Source organism: Hoplias malabaricus, chromosome 3 (assembly GCF_029633855.1).
Source record: "Hoplias malabaricus isolate fHopMal1 chromosome 3, fHopMal1.hap1, whole genome shotgun sequence".
Classification (NCBI taxonomy): domain Eukaryota; kingdom Metazoa; phylum Chordata; class Actinopteri; order Characiformes; family Erythrinidae; genus Hoplias; species Hoplias malabaricus.
Genome location: NC_089802.1, coordinates 42,288,466 through 42,305,846, shown reverse-complemented (window position 1 = coordinate 42,305,846; position 17,381 = coordinate 42,288,466). Strand labels below are relative to the sequence as shown.

General features: G+C 41.1%; 2 protein-coding genes across 2 annotated transcripts; one reads left to right on the top strand and one right to left on the bottom strand.

Moving 5' to 3' along the window:
- Positions 1-5,324: 5,324 nt before the first annotated feature.
- Positions 5,325-7,544, top strand: tcta (T cell leukemia translocation altered). Its single transcript, XM_066664867.1, has 3 exons — positions 5,325-5,778; positions 6,702-6,756; positions 7,452-7,544. The coding sequence occupies exons 1-3, from the start codon at positions 5,568-5,570 to the stop codon at positions 7,492-7,494; spliced, it is 309 nt and encodes a 102-aa protein (XP_066520964.1). The 5' UTR covers positions 5,325-5,567; the 3' UTR covers positions 7,495-7,544.
- Positions 7,545-8,143: 599 nt separating this feature from the next.
- Positions 8,144-16,389, bottom strand: glyctk (glycerate kinase). Its single transcript, XM_066664866.1, has 5 exons — positions 16,273-16,389; positions 13,134-13,547; positions 12,568-12,719; positions 11,895-12,070; positions 8,144-11,172 (listed from the first exon to the last, which is right to left on the bottom strand). The coding sequence occupies exons 2-5, from the start codon at positions 13,496-13,498 to the stop codon at positions 10,282-10,284; spliced, it is 1,584 nt and encodes a 527-aa protein (XP_066520963.1). The 5' UTR covers positions 13,499-13,547; positions 16,273-16,389; the 3' UTR covers positions 8,144-10,281.
- Between the last annotated feature and the right edge of the window lie 992 nt (positions 16,390-17,381).

Sequence of the window (17,381 nt, the reverse complement as noted above, 5' to 3'; positions counted from 1 at the left end):
GGGTTAGAAATGTGCATCATTATGAAAAAGAGCATCAGCCCAATGATGTAAATATAGATCATACAGCTGTAGTACCCTGCACCATTACCAGTCGACCCACATATCTAACTCACTCGTCTGTGTAAAGGGCAAAGAGGGGGCCGCAGGGTTAGTAATAGGTAAACAGACATGTAACTGTTTACCATTTTTCAATGCGTCACAGTGCCACTGCAGTAAAGTCAGGAGTAATTATCCAAATCTTTGTAGACATCTACTCCCATGGCATGTTTTCAAAATCAAGGGTATTTATAGGGAAACAACTCCACTGTGTTGCAGTAACAGCCTCTGCTATTCTGAGAAGGCTTTACACTAAATGCTGGAACATTGCTGTGAGAATTTGTTTGGAATTCTGCACAACACTCTTAGTGAAGCTGGATGATTAGCTCTTATATTATACAACCACCATTCAAACTCTGTTTCCACCCTCCAGAGAACACTTCCACTGCACAGTCAAGTGTTGGATGCTTTATACCCCCTCTGCCCAACACTTGGTCTGGAGCATGATGACCTTTGACTTTGCAGAGTACTATTTCTGTTTCTGAATGTTTTTCTATGGACATTATCTTTTATACAAAATATAAGGCGTGTGGGTGTGAAGCACTTGTGCCAGCAACAGGTAAAAAAAGAATTGCCTCTAACATTTGGCATCATGTGTTTAAGGTATTCCTCAGTATTTTGCTTTTGAGTAGTCTATGATTCTTTTTAATTATTGAATTCTTTTTTACTTATATTAGACAATTGAATTGCTCTGAACCTTCCTTTCCTTTATTTAGCTTCTTTGAACAATTACGGCCCCAATAAAGGGACTAATATTTCCACCGTTCCTTTAATGAGTCAGATGTCAGGTTATTGAAAGGAAAATAACGCCTCTTTACAGAAAACGCACTCAAAAACAGAACGTCACAACAGCTGTGCACCTGCAGCTTTGCAACCTGCTTCCTGGCTGACAGAAAATGCACGACTTAAACACTTTACAAAGATGTAATTGCTTTACCTTACTTTTCCACATTTGTTGCCCGTTTGAATGGATTTTATTGGACATCATCTCTTAGAGGAGCTGCCACGTACAAACAATTCATTAATAAGATTTATGACTTTAAAGAATGGTTTAGAATTAGTGAGAAATATTGTTGAACACTATCTGCTTTAGAAAAGTCATAGACACAATAGCTCAGTGAAATTGTGTTTATGAGTTCAGTCTTTTGAAGATGAATGACAAATGTCAAAGTCATCAAAAAGGGGAAAAATATATATAAGTCTCGATACACTGATAAGTCCCTACAAAGAAAACAGTTAAGGAAAACCGCAGCATATACAGGTTGAAGAGACGTGTGGGCTGAAATGTGGGGGAAACTCCGATTTCCTTTTCCTCTTGTTCAAACTTTTAGGTTAAAAATCTTATCTGGATGATCTCAGTACATTTTGTTACAACCTTGAATACTGAAGAGCCCTGACAATGCAGATTGACAGATAAAATGCAACGTGAACACAATTGGTTTTGGAGAAATTAGAGGGTTGTAGATCTACCCTCTGGCTACACTTACCGCCGGTTTAAAGACGTCAGAATCAGCCGACTGTCAGTGAATAAGTCTCATGAAGTCACACAAATGTCTGCACACCACAGCAAATAATGCATGTTCTGTGGGCTGTGTGGTCTGCTGGCACTGCTAGGGGGCGTGGGCATGCAAAATAATTACCATCATGCCCCAAGCCCCCAGGAAAGAGAGATTTTATTTTATAATCATTGTTGCTGTTGTGGGCGGCACGGTGGTGCAGCAGGTAGTGTTGCAGTCACACTAGGGACCTGGAGGTTGTGGGTTCGATTCCCGCTCCGGGTGACTGTCTATGAGGAGTTGATGTGTTCTCCCCGTGCCTGCGTGGGTTTCCTCCGGGTGACTGTCTGTGAGGAGTTGGTGTGTTCTCCCTGTGTCTGCGTGGGTTTCCTCCGGGTGCTCCGGTTTCCTCCCACAGTCCAAAAACACACGTTGCAGGTGGATTGGCGACTCAAAAAACTGTCCGTGTGTGTGTGTCTGTGTTGCCCTGTGAAGGACTGGCGCCCCCTCCAGGGTGTATTCCCGCCTTGTGCCCAATGATTCCAGGTAGGCTCTGGACCCACCGCAACCCTGAATTGGATAAGCGGTTACAGACAATGAATGAATGAATGAATGTTGCTGTTGTTGCTTGGTTTATAATGCAGTGTTTGCACTTAGTCTTTCTTTTGTGTTGTTTCCTGTGTGAGGACTGTGATTGAGAGGCTGTTTTAACCATTATTTTTCCACCATTCTCTTACTTTCTTTCCATTGTTGTCTTTGCTCTTGCATTTTGGGTGATTAGTTGAAGAGAGCATAATAGCACCAGGGGCAAAGAGAGACACCCAGGTGAAAGGAATGACTACGGAGCAGGTTTGGAACCCTGCAGGTACTGAGCAGAGGGTTGGGCATTTTTCCCACTCTGTGAACCTTGCTGTAAATTTACATGGTCGGCCATTTTATGTTGCTGTGGTTTTTAAACACACATTCTGCATTTATTTGCAGCCCACATACCACATGTCCTGATAGCACAGAAAAGGGCCATATGTGATTGCCCAAACCCAACTGGCCTACAGCAAAATCAAGGCCACATAGCAGCCGCATTTAAACCACTAATGCATAAAGTCATCCATAATGTAACCACAACTACAACAACCAGGAGATTCCTGTGCAGTGTATGATGCAGATCAAAATGTAAGTAAGCGCTCCTCTCAAGTCACATGTAGCATTGGATCCTACTAAACCAATCAAATTATACAATCAATAAAACCCTTTTTAAACTTTCAATTAACAAACAATCTGCAAAAACCTCAAGAAGAGTCAGTGCACATGCCTTCAAGCCATTGCTGAGTAAATTACAAAGTGCAATCACCAGCTAACCTAAGCATCAGTTAATCAGTCACCATCAGATCACACTTTGTGTCATAGTGAAAACAAGAACAATTCTATGCAGTCTATTTATAAAAGTGGTGAAAACCACTGTCGAAACATATAAATGTGAAGCCGTGTTGTGGGGAAATCTAAACATGAAGAAACCATTTCTTCAATTAATAAGTTAAATGAAGGTGTTGGCACCTTTGTGATTTTGCAAGAGGTGTGTGCTGGTTTTCCTGCATAGATTTTCGCTCCTGCCTTGCCCACCTTCCACCTACCTTTAAGAACCATGGACAGCTGTAGCCATCTGTTTATCAACATATCAGTTTCTAGAGCAGTGGATTTCAGTGTAATCTAAGCCACTTTCCACCATACTTCACTGTGCCTTAATTGTTCATGTAAAGAACATATGCCATATAATGGGTACCTGCATGACATAATAACGTATAAACTATTTTTACTATTATTATGATATTTTTTTACATCAATGACCATGCGACTGTTTTTGAACTTTAATACATCTAACAGCTACCTTTTAACAGGACGTATAATAAATGTCTTTTTGGAAAGATAATCTTATTCCTTTCCATTTAATATTGGGCACTAAATAATAATTAAAACAAAGAATAGTTTAGCGTTTAGCACATAGCACTAGATGCTCTTTTGGCTGTTGCTGCGGTGCTGATGGTAACGACTTACAAAACATGTAAGTGACTACTGCAAAAGACAAAACTGGGACATATTTGGTGTGCCATTACGAAGCAACTTTTGGGGTTCATTCATGTCGTACTACCACTGTAGTACCAGTGTGAAAGACTACACTAAATTATATAGCAGCGTATAATGCTCTGTATGACACAGTGCAGTTACTAAAATTAGCTTTAGCTATCTTATGTTTCTAGCATAACTTTATTTGGTGGAAATAAATGATTTCCCTTTATTTGTGCCAAAATTTCTTTATTGCGCATAACATCAGCAACATGTTTAAATGAAATCCTGGCTAGTAACTAATTACCATGTGCCCAGAAGCTAATATTGGCCAATACATATAGCCTGCTATAGAGCAGCTGAATACTCCGAAAATATCAGCATAATACATGCTGATTTGTCCATTTCTGGAAGAGCTCACGAGTGTGAGCAAACAATTGAAATGCCAGTAGTAAGAGCAGAATCATCATCATGAGACAGATGACAAATGGAGTGAGGAAATAACAGGGTTAAAATGTGAAAAATGATAGATGATGACATGATAAAGAGACAGAAACTAGAGGAAGCTAAGAGGAAGGATGTGTGCTGTGCACAAACATAATGGAAACTCTTTGATTCTTTTGAACAAACCTTATTTTCTTGTCAGTAAACTGCATTTGATGTTAACTGTGTTTATTTAAATATACAATACATGGTTGCATCTGGAATATAGGTAAATGTTTAATCATGAGTGGCATCAGTATTTGATGTCCATTGAACTAGCACTGCTCTGGGTAACTTTAGCTGACGTTTGCTACAATCAAAAGCACATGTTAAAGACAGCAAACTCTAATGTAAATAGGCTATATTTAAAAAAGATAAATTCTATTCAGAAGTTGTATGACACATTTTCTGTGCAGATTTTCACATATTGTAACATTGGTCTGGCTGGATGGGGCTGGGACTTTGTCAGAGTGAAATAAAAGCACCTAAAAAGTGTGGCTATTTAAAAAGGCACATTATTAACAGCTGCTACTCAGCATAGACTTTTCCAGAAATGGCACAGGCAGCTATGAATCATGTGGGCCAAATAATAGTTTTAAATATGTGGGCCACTTTAGGCTGACACAGTTTGTCAGCAGTGGCAGTGCCACATATATTCCAGAAACAGAACCAGGTCAGTTTCATATGAGGGTCATATAAGTACCTTGCCAGCAGCAGGTCAGCCATGCACACTATTGCTGAAAGTGGCTCTTATCTCCATGGTATCTGTTAAACCTGTTTACTTTTTTTCTATTTTGAAATATTTTTAACATGTAATTCTCATGAACATAGAGGTTTTATGGTTTTATTGGATAACCAGAGGGAAGGTTACTCCCATTTGTTACATTGGCATGCTTAAATTTATTTTGAAAGGATTTTCAACATCAGGGCTTTGTACTGTAATAGCACTGTGTCTGATCCACTTATCACTGCAGCACTAGGAATACTCCACAAAACATCACATCTGCCCTGTGGTGGTCCTGACCGTTGAAGGACAGGCTGAGGGGAGGCACACAAAGTCTGCAGAGCAAAAGATTCATTCCATTCTATAATTGTATAACTACAAAGTGCTCCTGCAGAGAATGGACAGTAAAATAAGGAGGCGGCCATCATTTTTAGGGCTGATCGTTGTATTCCGGACACTAGGGGGCGGTGTTACCTCAGTGGTTCTCTGGATCTTTCTCCCTGTGGCGAAGAAGGAAAGGACTTTGTTTACGTTCGCCTCCCTGTTGTAACCGTCAGCGGGGATTTCGGCTTTTAATCGGGGTTTTATTGAAACAGAGGCTTGTTTTGTGTGGGAGCCGTGTGCTGCCTCCGCAGGAGTGTGTTTAAATGATGAGCGTGAGGGAATAGCGGTGTAGTAACTGGGACATAGAGGTGATAATCCTGTGTCTAATGGAGGATCAGTGGGATTTCCAACTGCTCTCTCGGCTGGTGGACAGCTCCGTGGCCTTTCTCTCCGAGTTCATCGACGACTGGCTGGCCGGAGACATGCGGGTCTCGGTGTTTAAGATCCTGCTGAGCTGGCTGCTCCTCAGCCTCATCGCCATCCACTTCGCCTGGAGAGTTTACGGACACACCGTCAACGACATGTACTACAGACAAGGTAGGAGCTCTACCCACCGAGACACAGCTGATTTATACAGCAAGGACACAAAGTGTCATTGGTGCGGCGCGCAATAGCGCCCCCTAACGGTGGGTTAGTTTTTTGTATCCTGCCTGAGCTCATAAGTTGGACACACTAACCTTCTACAATCATTGTCCATTCTATCAGCTCAACTGACAATACAGGTGCACTTTAACTACAGAACTGCACAGAATGTAGTTCATTTGTTGTACTTTGTTAACCACATTTTCCTCAATGGTCAGGTCCACCACAGAGCAGGTAAGATTTGGCAGGTGGATCATTCTCAGTTCTGCAGTGACACTGATTGGTGGTGGTGTGGGAGTGTGTTACATAGCTACAAGTGGATCAGACACAGCAGTGCTAATGGAGTTTTTAAACACTGTGTGTCCACTAACTGTCACAACAGCTTGTGACTACATCGGTTGTAAAAAGCACTATATAAATAAATCCACATTGTTTGCGTTGGTCGTCCTCTGGTTCTTCATCAGTGGACACAGGGCACTGTTGGCGGGATGTTTTTGGTTGGTGGACTATTCTCAGTCCAGCAGTGACATTGAGGGCTTTAAAAACTCCAGCATCCTTTGCTGTGTCTGATCCACTTGTACCAACACAATCAATTATCATGTCACAATCATGCCAGTAGTGGAATCAGTATTTATGTATATTTATTACTTTCTCTTTTGAAATACTTTATTTCCACTGCTAAACCTGGAGAAGTGAGCAGTGCTACTAATAACTGAAATGGTTGAAATATGGTTTTTCATTGCAAGGGCTCAATTATTTAAATGTATTCATTTTGTTCTGATAAATGTTAGTTCAAATGTCTGCATTGTTATAAGATTTGACTACATTTTGTACAGCAGTTGGAGTCACTGATTTATTTTTAATTTTTTTTTAATCAGGCACTGGGGGACAGAATGGTGGCACACCTGACACAGCACCACACCTGAGTGGATGGTAGGTGTCCTGGCATCTGTACGTGCAGAGGTATAGGTGTTTACAGAATAAGCATGCAGCTCATTAAGCGTTGATTCAGCCTGAGATGGTGTAGTTTGGTAGTAACTAGGTTAAAGTGCTCATAACTGTGAAAATCAATTTACTTTATATGAAATCTTAGTTTGATTTTATTTACGCTCCTGTTATCACTGAATCAGTCATCAGTCTGTCATCAGTTTATAATTAACGGTTAGTCACATTCTGACTGAATATGATTTGTATATGTATTATTCTAGAGGCTTGTTTGCATGGCTACTTTATGGAACCTCCTCTGCGCGTGCTAATATAATTTATTCTTGTTCTCTGACATGAAATGGTTGATTCTCTTGGCCTTTTACAGAAGCAGTGTCTTGAATTTATTTGTCGTTATTTGGTTATTTATAAAACACAGCATGAGGTGATTATCCAGTATTAAAAATCACTTACGAATGAATAAGTCTTAAAGCATTTTTGTTGTATAAAATATATTTGTAGTTAAAAATTCAAACATTCTTCTGCTCCTTTGTCTTTTGATGGTAACTGATGCATACTATTAAAAGAAAGTATTATAATGAATATATTACAATTATTCAACATAAAGTAATTTACCATAAAATGACTTATTTGTACACCTTATTATTGAAGCTGTTTTCTCTCTCCCTATTGTGTTTTTCCAGGGAGAGTGCAGTGGGGGATGGCTTAAAATCTCACCGTGACTGAGTGAATATTTGTTGGGTTCATGACCTGGACGAACCGTTAGACAAGTGGACGTAGGGTGGACCATGGTGACCTTTCTCTTCTCAGAGACCTGACAATGACCACATTCCTGAAGAGAAAGGTGCCAGAACAACCTGAAGACGTGGACATGCTGGAAACAGAGAGTGGTGTTCATACAAAGAAATTGGTCCAGTTGCGATCAAGAACCATCTTAAGGAAGACGCTGACTTTGCTGACACTTCTAGCTCGGACATTACTTGGATTGACCCTTTGTAATTAGTAACTTGTAAGACTCGTGATATCGCTTGACCATGACAATACCACTTTCATCTGGCCAGCAACAGGCTGCTACCACAGACTTTCACAACCAGACTAAGCCAAGAGAAACAAACAGGTAGAATTTGTTTGCCACGGAGCAGCCAATGTTACATTTTACTTCATATTTACATGTAACACATCAAGCCACTTGTCTGCAGGTGAACATTGTCCATTTAAATTTATATATTCTTATCTAGAGTAACAATTTTAAAGCTTGTTACTGAGGAACAGTGTTAGATTCTTATAGCACCTTCCTGAAAAGAAGCTACTTTCAATGTAGCTTCCAAAATACAAAAAATATGTTTTTCATCACATATGAACAATTTTAGGGTTTTAAAAATTCACAATATTAGTTGTGTCTTCTTGCACATATATATATTGCCATGTTTTCTTTAATTCCATTGGTCGACTGGAGCATACAGGGGTGTATTTATAGGGGTGAGAATACTTCTTGAGCTACACGAATAACATGATTGGCTGCTCAAAGGTCCAACCCTTCAATCAAATTAATAATTGTGTTTATATTTATTTATAGCGCTCAAATAAGCGTATGATGTGCATATAATGATTTGTGATGTGAGACGATAGGTTGCATGGACATTCCACCTGTACCAAGTATTTGAGTCTGAGTAAGAGCAGTTTACTACTCTGAAAGCAGTTTGCTGTGAAGTCATTAAACATCACTCATACAAATAAGTCCTGTAATTATTCTCAGATTTACTGAACATGACAATGTCAGTGTTTCTATGCATAATGTTTCATGCAGAATATTCTACCTTTGTGATGTGTAAAAATACAAATACACAAACTAATTAAAACTTCTTAATTACAAAACTAATGCTGTATGTCCAAAGATCTGTAAGACACGTTTTCAAATGAGTTATTTTTCCTAATTTAATGATTTACCCGTTGCTAACAGAGGTGATCAACTGTGTGCGCACACTTTGTAAAATATCCATAGAAAAACATAATCAATACATTAGGACGTTCTGGAGAAGCAGAATTGGAGCCTAAGATCACCATACTAAAGTGGTGGTGGGGGTTGGGAGAGGTGCTGTTGTGGTGTGTGAGTGTTGGATGAGTTTGGATGAATTGGTGCTTAATTTGTGAGCCAGATCTAATCATCCAAAATCAATATCTGACTTTCATTCATTCATCAGACACAAGGAGAGCACACCACACTCCTCACAGACAGTCACCCTTAGGAAACCCACGCAGACACAGGAAGAACACACCACACTCCTCACAGACAGTCACCTGGAGCAGGAATCGAACCCACAACTTTCAGGTCCCTGGAGTTGTGTGACTGCGAGACTACCCTGCTGCACCACTGCGCCGCAGTGGTCTTTACTTAAAGGTCTAATATTACAGAGCAATCCAGACAGTTCATTTATGGAAACTGAGCTGTAAAACAAACCCATATTTAGCTCATTTTTTCATCACGGATTGCTTCTTAGAATGAAGCACTAAATCTCATAACGGGCAATGCTTACATTTATCTACTTTAAAAGGCACAGTAATAAAAGCAACCAGTTAAATCTAGTGCACAGAGGTTGTAAAACAGTAAATCTCAGGGGAAAAATATACAATAACAATGTAGGATATCATCTCATTCATTGTTTGTAAGCACTTATTCAATTCAGGGTCGCGGTGGGTCCGGAGCCCACCCGAAATCATTGGGCACAAGGCAGTCACCCAGAGGAACCCCACACAGACACAGGGAGAACACACCACACTCCTCACAGACAGTCACCCAGAGGAACCCCACGCAGACACAGGGAGAACACACCACACTCCTCACAGACAGTCACCTGGAGGAAACCCACACAGACACAGGGAGAACACACCACACTCCTCACAGACAGTCACCTGGAGGAAACCCACGCAGACACAGAGAGAACACACCACACTCCTCACAGTCACCCGGAGGAAACCCACGCAGACACAGGGAGAACACGCCACACTCCTCACAGACAGTCACCCGGAGGAAACCCACGCAGACACAGGGAGAACACACCACACTCCTCACAGACAGTCACCCGGAGGAAACCCACGCAGACACAGGGAGAACACACCACACTCCTCACAGACAGTCACCTGGAGCGGGACTCAAACCCACAACCTCCAGGTCCCTGGAGCTGTGTGACTGCAATACCTACCTGCTGCACCACCACGTTGCCCTATATCTGACAAATCTCACAGAAATGTTCTAATATCAACTCAACAGCCTGAAGCAAATGGGACAAACGTCCTATTAATACTCAATTTCAGAAGCATTTGGTGAGCAAATGTTTGGCCATGTAGTACACCTGAATCTCTTGCAGAAGGCACATTATGAATAGCAGACTAAAGTGATGCAGTCATATCAGGAAAATATATATTTTCTTATACCCTGTAGTGTTAAAAAAGAAAGTGGTTGCCCTCGAAGGATAAAATCCTCATCACGAGCACTGAACTAGCCCTTGTGACCAGTTACTCTGCTGGTGGAGGAGGTGGCAGCAACATGATGTGGACGTCCATTACGTTGGTGCCTGTGAGTCCAGGCAGGAGCAACCTCCGCCCCTCAGAAAGATGTGAGAAAAATGTGAAGGAATCATTATTTCTGAGAAAGCCATCAATGTCCAGACCTTGATTCTTGGCATCTGCCTCCAGCTCTGCATCCGTAACTGCTCCCGCTGCCTCAGTGGGGCCATCTTGGCCATCAGTTCCACCACTGAGGAACACGGCAGGGATCTTATCTCCTCCACTGAGCTCCAGTGCTACTCTGAGGGCCAGCTCTTGGTTCCGTCCCCCACTGCCCTTTCCTTTTAGGTGTACAGTGGGCTCCCCCCCAGCCAGCAGGCAAGTGGCACCCCATCCTTCTTCTCTTCCATCTCCCAGAATTTTCATTGTGCGGCACAGGTCCCAGGTTTCTACTCCCACCTTCGGCCCCAGCTGAAGAATCTGCTCATCCAGCTCTGAGAGAGAGTCTTTCCCTGGGGAACAAGCATAACGAGACAGTAGCCCGTAGAGCCGGGCCACAGAACGAACATCACCACACACCCCAGGAGACAGGACCACCGGGCGAAGGCCTAACTCTCTAGCCTTACGCCCGGCACACTCTAAAGCGATAGTGTTTGATCCGATCACCGAGTTTAGGACACAATCTCCAAAATCCTGTGGAGGCTCCTTTGGCTCTGCTTCACTATGAACGCCAATCTTATTCAGAACCTCTTTGACAGATGAGGGGAGAGAGGTCGCGAGGTCATATCGCTCTAAAATGGCCCAGACCTCTGCTGGCTGCACCTTGCTCCACACTGTTGGGCCACTGGCGATGAGGTCCAGAGGATCTCCAATGATATCAGACAGAATCAGAGCCACCACCTCAAAGAAAGAACAGAACCTCAATCAATAATGGACATCTGAGGGGAACTTAAATGTTCCTGTCTGATTCTTAGCATAAATTTTACTCACCAAAGCTGACACTGCTGTTTCCTCTGCTCCTACAATCTCCTACAAACACCTTTTCATTTTTACTTAACCATTTCTCAACCTTTTTTTTATGCCAGGCTTTTTTTTGTGTTGTTGTTATATTGATACATAACTATACTAATACATGATAATGACTTTATTTGTTATTGTCAGTGTTAAATTGTGGATCTGAAGTGCTATATTCTGAGTGATATTACACATACAATGGCCATGTAAATATGTAATATAGGATCATTCGTAAGCTCTGTGTCCACAGGTTTGTAAGACAACTTTTCCAATGAGCCATTTCCACTTCATCTACTAATAGGAGTTACCCCTGGAGAAGCCATGTTAGTGAGGGTATAAAGCCCCCAGCAATAGGCTGTGGAACTGAGGTCTCTATTGATGGAGCTTCATCCAGTACCTTTGGGGTGAGTTATATGTGTGATCTACTCCAACTTTAGCCACATCTGTAGCTTAATTTCCATTTCTTTCAACCACAAAAGCCCTGAATTCACTCCTAGTATCATAACTGACCATTAAAGGTGTAGTCTGCACCAGAGTCCTATTCTGAATGCACATCAGTAACTGTTAACAGTAACCTGCTGTAGGTGATTAATGGGATATAGTTTCACCTGGGCAGGGTAGGCACACTGGGCCAGTCCTCCACCTTTCAGCAGAGACAGAGATCGCCGCACTGTGTTTAACTCCTGAATCGTGGCCCCGGCAGCTGCCAGACGACGAGTGACGTCCTGTTTTTCCTGTAAGGTTATTGGTGAGACTGGTGCTGGTAAAAGAGCAGATCCACCACCTAAAGAAAACATATATGCCATTAACTATTTTGTTTTTTCAAACCAGTAGCTCAGATTTGATTTTATTCGTCTTTTTTCCAAGCCACATTTGTAGGTAGTTTCAAGTCTAATTGAAATCGTATCTCTGAGAGTGCGACCACTCAGTTTCATGTGGTTCCTTCATCATTCAGGTGCAGAGGAACTCTCAAACCTGCCCTCGGTGTTTCCCTCTTATCTGTATTCATCTAGAATCAATTCTTATTTGACCATACATTGTTTAATTCATTCTTTTCTTAATTCATATACATTCCTCATCCAGTTCAGTGTTTTGGTGGGTCCAGAACCTACCCATGATCACTGGGCAAAAGCAAGGAACACACCCTGGACAGGGTGGCAGTCCATCACGGGGCATTATTTGACTGGTAAACAAAACTATACAGCAATACGCAATTAAAGTAAACTGTAGCCTAACTATGTGTAGCTAGGTTTGAAAATGGTGTAAGTGTTCATGTGTTACCGGAGATTAAAACGAGCAGCAGGTCTCTCTCTGTCAGACCACTGACCAATTCTTTGATGGTCTCTGCTGCCCTCTGAGCATCTGAGTCTGGCAGGTTGTGCTTGGCTCCTTCCATCACTTTAATTCTGCTGCTGCTCCCAAGCAACATGTTGCTAAAAATTACGTCAAAATCAATAAAAAAAAATAAAGGCAATAAATGTAAATGCTATACTGGATTTCGCTATTTACATCCTGACACGCTGCAGACAATCATAATTTTTCTTTAAGCCCCCAACCAACAATCTAATGTTTTTCATTCATTCATTCATTCATTCATTCATTCATTCATCTCTTGTAACTGCTTTATCGTGTCCAGGGTCACGGTGGATCCGGAGCCTACCCGGCAGGTCTGGGCCCAAGGCAGGAACACATCATATTCTCAGTTACTGACAAATTCACATCTGTGGACAATTTCACACACACACACACACACACACACTCACCCAGTCATTCACACCTAAGCCTACTGTCATAAATCCATCTACCAACATGGGTTTTTGGACTGTGGGAGGAAACTAGAAACTCACAGTTTCCCATGATGCTGCAGTGTTTCTTGGATTCCGTGAGGCACGCTGATCACCCCTTGGACCAGGTGATCTCCCACAATCCTCTCTGCCTCAGCTGCCATCCCCAGCACCGCTTTGCCGAACCCCACCATGTGCAGGTTGTTTTTGAGTTTGAAGCTGCGGCCTCCCACCAGCAGCTCGCTCCCTTCTCTTTGCAGACCTCTGCGGACCACGCTGTCTGGTTGCACTCCTTCCACAGCTGCCGCAAACACAGCTCGGGCCCGGTCCTCCAAAGACACCATGCTTCTGACCGAGGTGAGGGCCCTCCCCTTCCACAGGGGGCGCCAGAGAAGCACACAGCGAGAGAGAGTCAGGACTCCAGCCATAGACAAATCAGAGCGTTCTCAGAAACACAGCAAAACAGACACCTAACACCTATGATAATAAAGGTATAATTCAGAATCATAAAGACATCTGGCAACCACATCAATACACAATACTTTAAGTGTAAGCAGATCATACGAGACATAACTATAACTTCTATCAGTGAAAAATGGACATTCTCTACTGTTCTTTGGAGGCTTTTAAGAACACGTTGAAACATTTCGGTGAGGATTTGATGCTGTTCAGCCAAGATGGTACTGATGATTAGATTAATTATGGTACTGATAACTCTGGATCACACAGTATGTTACATTTCATCCTAAATATATTGTATGAAGCTCCATTATTCACGAGACTGAAGTTCCACTGCTTCACAGCCTGAAATTCCTGGATTTTAAACCCATTTTGCTTTGGGCACAGTCACCTTTAGGTCATGTGCAGCTGCTCCAAACTATCCTATTTACTACAGTACTATTTACTAAACATGCAATTATTTTGTAAGGCATCTCACGCAGCAGGCCACTGATACATAACTATCTGCACTGGGAGCTTTAGAGGTAGTGCTAATACTCAATGTAAAAACCTGTAAAGACATGTTTTATGAACACAGCATTACTCTTCAAGCAACTCAAAATGTCTTTGCATATATTCTTACATTCAAGTTGATCAGCGAATTATTAAACAAACCCATGTTACTTGGCACATCCTATTAACTTCAGAAACACTAACTATAATAAACTGTGCAGTGGTAAAACCTGAAGAAAGTAAGACTGTAAACAGTAAAGTCAGTAAGATCAGACCAAACAGCTTTGGTAAATCAGGAAGCGAGTTCCTCACTCATGAGTCAGACAGAACTCTTACCAGCAGAGTTTGGATGATGTTCAGTCCTTTTCTAAGCCGAATGAAAAAAAAAAAAAAAAAGGTCCAAACAAGTTCCATCTGAACCCCATTCCACCAAAACTGTGTACTGAGCGACTAATGATTGACTAGAGCTGTCCATAGGGCAATGAGGAGAGCCATCCAGTCATTATTTGGAAGCCACTCTATTTTACTGAAGACCAGTGGCCTCATGCTTTAAAGTCAGTGATTTGTTTGAAATCTGTGAGACAACCAGTTCTTGAAAACTTCAAACACTGCCCACCTGCCTCATGTCTCATTCACATGTAAGAAAACACCCTACAGCTTCACTGATGTCCACCCTGGTTTACCCTCTGCGTCTTTTGCTGGATGTCTATTTTACCACTGTCCTTTTGTTTGTTAAGTCACAGCATCTACACACCTCTGCCTCTAAGCACAAGTCCCTCACATGTCCGGTCTGAATCAAGTGACTGGACAGGGTTATTACGTTCCTGTGGCCTATAAACCTACCCGCTCACTCAGTTCAGCTGATCAGCTGCTCCTCAATGTGCTCAAAACCAACTATAAGAGTAGAGGGGACCGTGCTTTTGCTGTAGCGGCCCCTAAATTATGGAAGAGTCTGCCCCTGTACGTTAGACAGGCATTCACACTGTCTGTTTTAAATCACTTCTTAAAACCTCTTTTCTCCTTAGCTTTCATGCTGATTGCATTTGTTTTTATTATGTAGTGTATTGTTATATTGTTTTGTATTTTATTTTTTCCACAGCACTTTGGTCTGTTGTGAAAGTGTTAAAGTGCTATATAAATAAAGTTGGATTGGATTGGATATACAAATGGAATTTTTCATTTCTTTCAGAGCATTCATTTCATTGAGTGATTAAAGAATTGTCATATTAAAATATATAAATACAATCTCCTTAATACATTTTCTTATAAAAATATAACTGCATTTGTTTTTAAGAAAGACCACCTACTCCAGGTTTAAGTGTTTATCTTAAGTTAACATTAAAAAAAAAAACGTGCTCAGGGTCAGTGGTGTTCCGAAGCCTATCCTCAATTATTCGGCTCCTAGCCAGGAACACACAAGTCCATCTCTGGACATAACACGCAATCACCCTGTCTCTCACACCTGTGGACAATTTCGCACAGTCAACTGACCAACCATCATGTTCCTGGACTGTGTGCAGAAACCAGAGCAGACGTGGGGAGAAAAAAACTTCTCCACCACACTTCTCACAAACTAACCATAACCTGAGGCTGGTATTAAACCCATGACACCAGGAACTGACACTACATGTAACACCTGCTTGACTGAGGGGCTAATGACAAAGACAGACATTTTACACTGCACTTAAAATACATGTGAACACCCCCCCACACCTCCCCCGCCCAAAAAAAAAAAAAAAAGACAAACAGAGAAAATCAACTACAGTATGTCTTTAGTGTCTCCAGACCATGGTCCAAATGACCCTGGTGGATGAATAAATATAGTGGAAACATTTAAAGAGGTGAAAGGGTGGAAAGAATGATTAAAGTAATATTCTGACACCATTGAACATGACATACTTTTCCCATAAATTCCGACAAAGGAAAGAAATTGCAGCATTTTTCAGCAGGGTGTTCCACAAAGCAGAATTACTTAAGCTCAAAACAAGACAGACCTAAATTCTGGGCTGTGGTTTACTGGCTAACTAAGATATCCAGGGGGTTGTTCCATAAAACAGAATTTATCCGTTAGTCAGATAACGTAAAAAATTAGTTGAGGACAAGCTTGACTTTGGGTGTGATTTAATCATGTGGTTAACTTTGGGGAACGGCCCCTGGAGCTTTTGCCACTTGCGGTGAGAAGAAGTGAGTTTCTTAACTGCGTACTACTCGTAAGTCTATACAGTTAGCTAAACATATTCCTCCGACTTACCTAAATATCTCTGTAGTCTCTCCGTTCATTTGCAGCCACTGTCCTAATAAATAAAGCAGCGCTGAAGCCCACTGTAAACAGAGCAGAGGCCACCATGTAAACAACTGAGACACTGACATTTCACTGTAGGGCAAAATAAAAGTCCGCATGCAATAGGCGTGGTCGGGACTTTCACTATAGTTAATAATATTTCACTACAAATAAAAATAAAGAAGATGATTAAGAATATTATTATTCTACATTTATTCGATATTTCCGCGCGGTAAAGGAAAGATATGTAAAAGTAATGTAAATAAATGTAATGACGCATATTTGCCAGTAGATAGAGCTGTTGCACAACATTACAGCACTCCTAGCCAAATTACATCCTCTCTCTCTATTAGGGGTTGGGAGAGGGTTTCCTCTATTTGTATTGTACAAATAAAATAATTAATAATAATAATAATAATAATAATAATTTAATGTGGCATGTGGAGAATGTTTTTATATTTTTGTTTTGTTATATTATTGTGTTATTTGTTTATACTTTTATCTTATTTGCTATTTATTCCATATTTTCCGATAATGTCATTTTGTGCTAAAATAAACAGCAAAATATACACATTTGTAGATGTGTAAATGTTTAATTAGAAAATCAGCAAAGCGTGTATTTTGAACAGGGTTGTCCAAGTGTTTTTGCATACAATTGCTGATATTGTTTGTGGTCACAACATGTATTTGGACAATAAATTAAAGTATGACAAATACAGGAACTCACATGGAAAGCATTCCCTCTCAAAACATTAGTCAAAAGCTTGAAAAATCTAAACTGAATAAACACTATGTGTTATTAAATATTAAGTAGGATTTACAGTATATTGCGCACACACACACACACACACACACACACACACATCATCCTAAAGTCAGGAAATATTATTTTCTGTAAGTTTACCTTTATTGGTGTATGAAGCTTTGAGATAGTGGGATTGTGAAATGATGGGGTTGAGTGGTCACTCACTGATTGTATAGATGACCTTCTACTAAGTTTTCTGAAGTATGGACCAGGTTTGAAATTTAACCCTTTCCTAAGTTTCAATGAGGTCATGCAGATTGTTGTGATATGTGGG

Excerpts from the sequence above, each read along its gene's own strand:
- glyctk (XM_066664866.1), bottom strand. The coding sequence starts at position 13,498 with ATGGCTGGAGTCCTGACTCTCTCTCGCTGTGTGCTTCTCTGGCGCCCC. Across the intron at positions 12,720-13,133 it reads CTGCAGCATCATGGGAAACT|CAACATGTTGCTTGGGAGCA; the intron begins GTGAGTTTCTAG and ends CGTAATTTTTAG. Across the intron at positions 12,071-12,567 it reads GCTGCTCGTTTTAATCTCCG|GTGGTGGATCTGCTCTTTTA; the intron begins GTAACACATGAA and ends TGTTTTCTTTAG.
- tcta (XM_066664867.1), top strand. The coding sequence starts at position 5,568 with ATGGAGGATCAGTGGGATTTCCAACTGCTCTCTCGGCTGGTGGACAGC. Across the intron at positions 5,779-6,701 it reads CGACATGTACTACAGACAAG|GCACTGGGGGACAGAATGGT; the intron begins GTAGGAGCTCTA and ends TTTTTTAATCAG. Across the intron at positions 6,757-7,451 it reads GCACCACACCTGAGTGGATG|GGAGAGTGCAGTGGGGGATG; the intron begins GTAGGTGTCCTG and ends GTGTTTTTCCAG.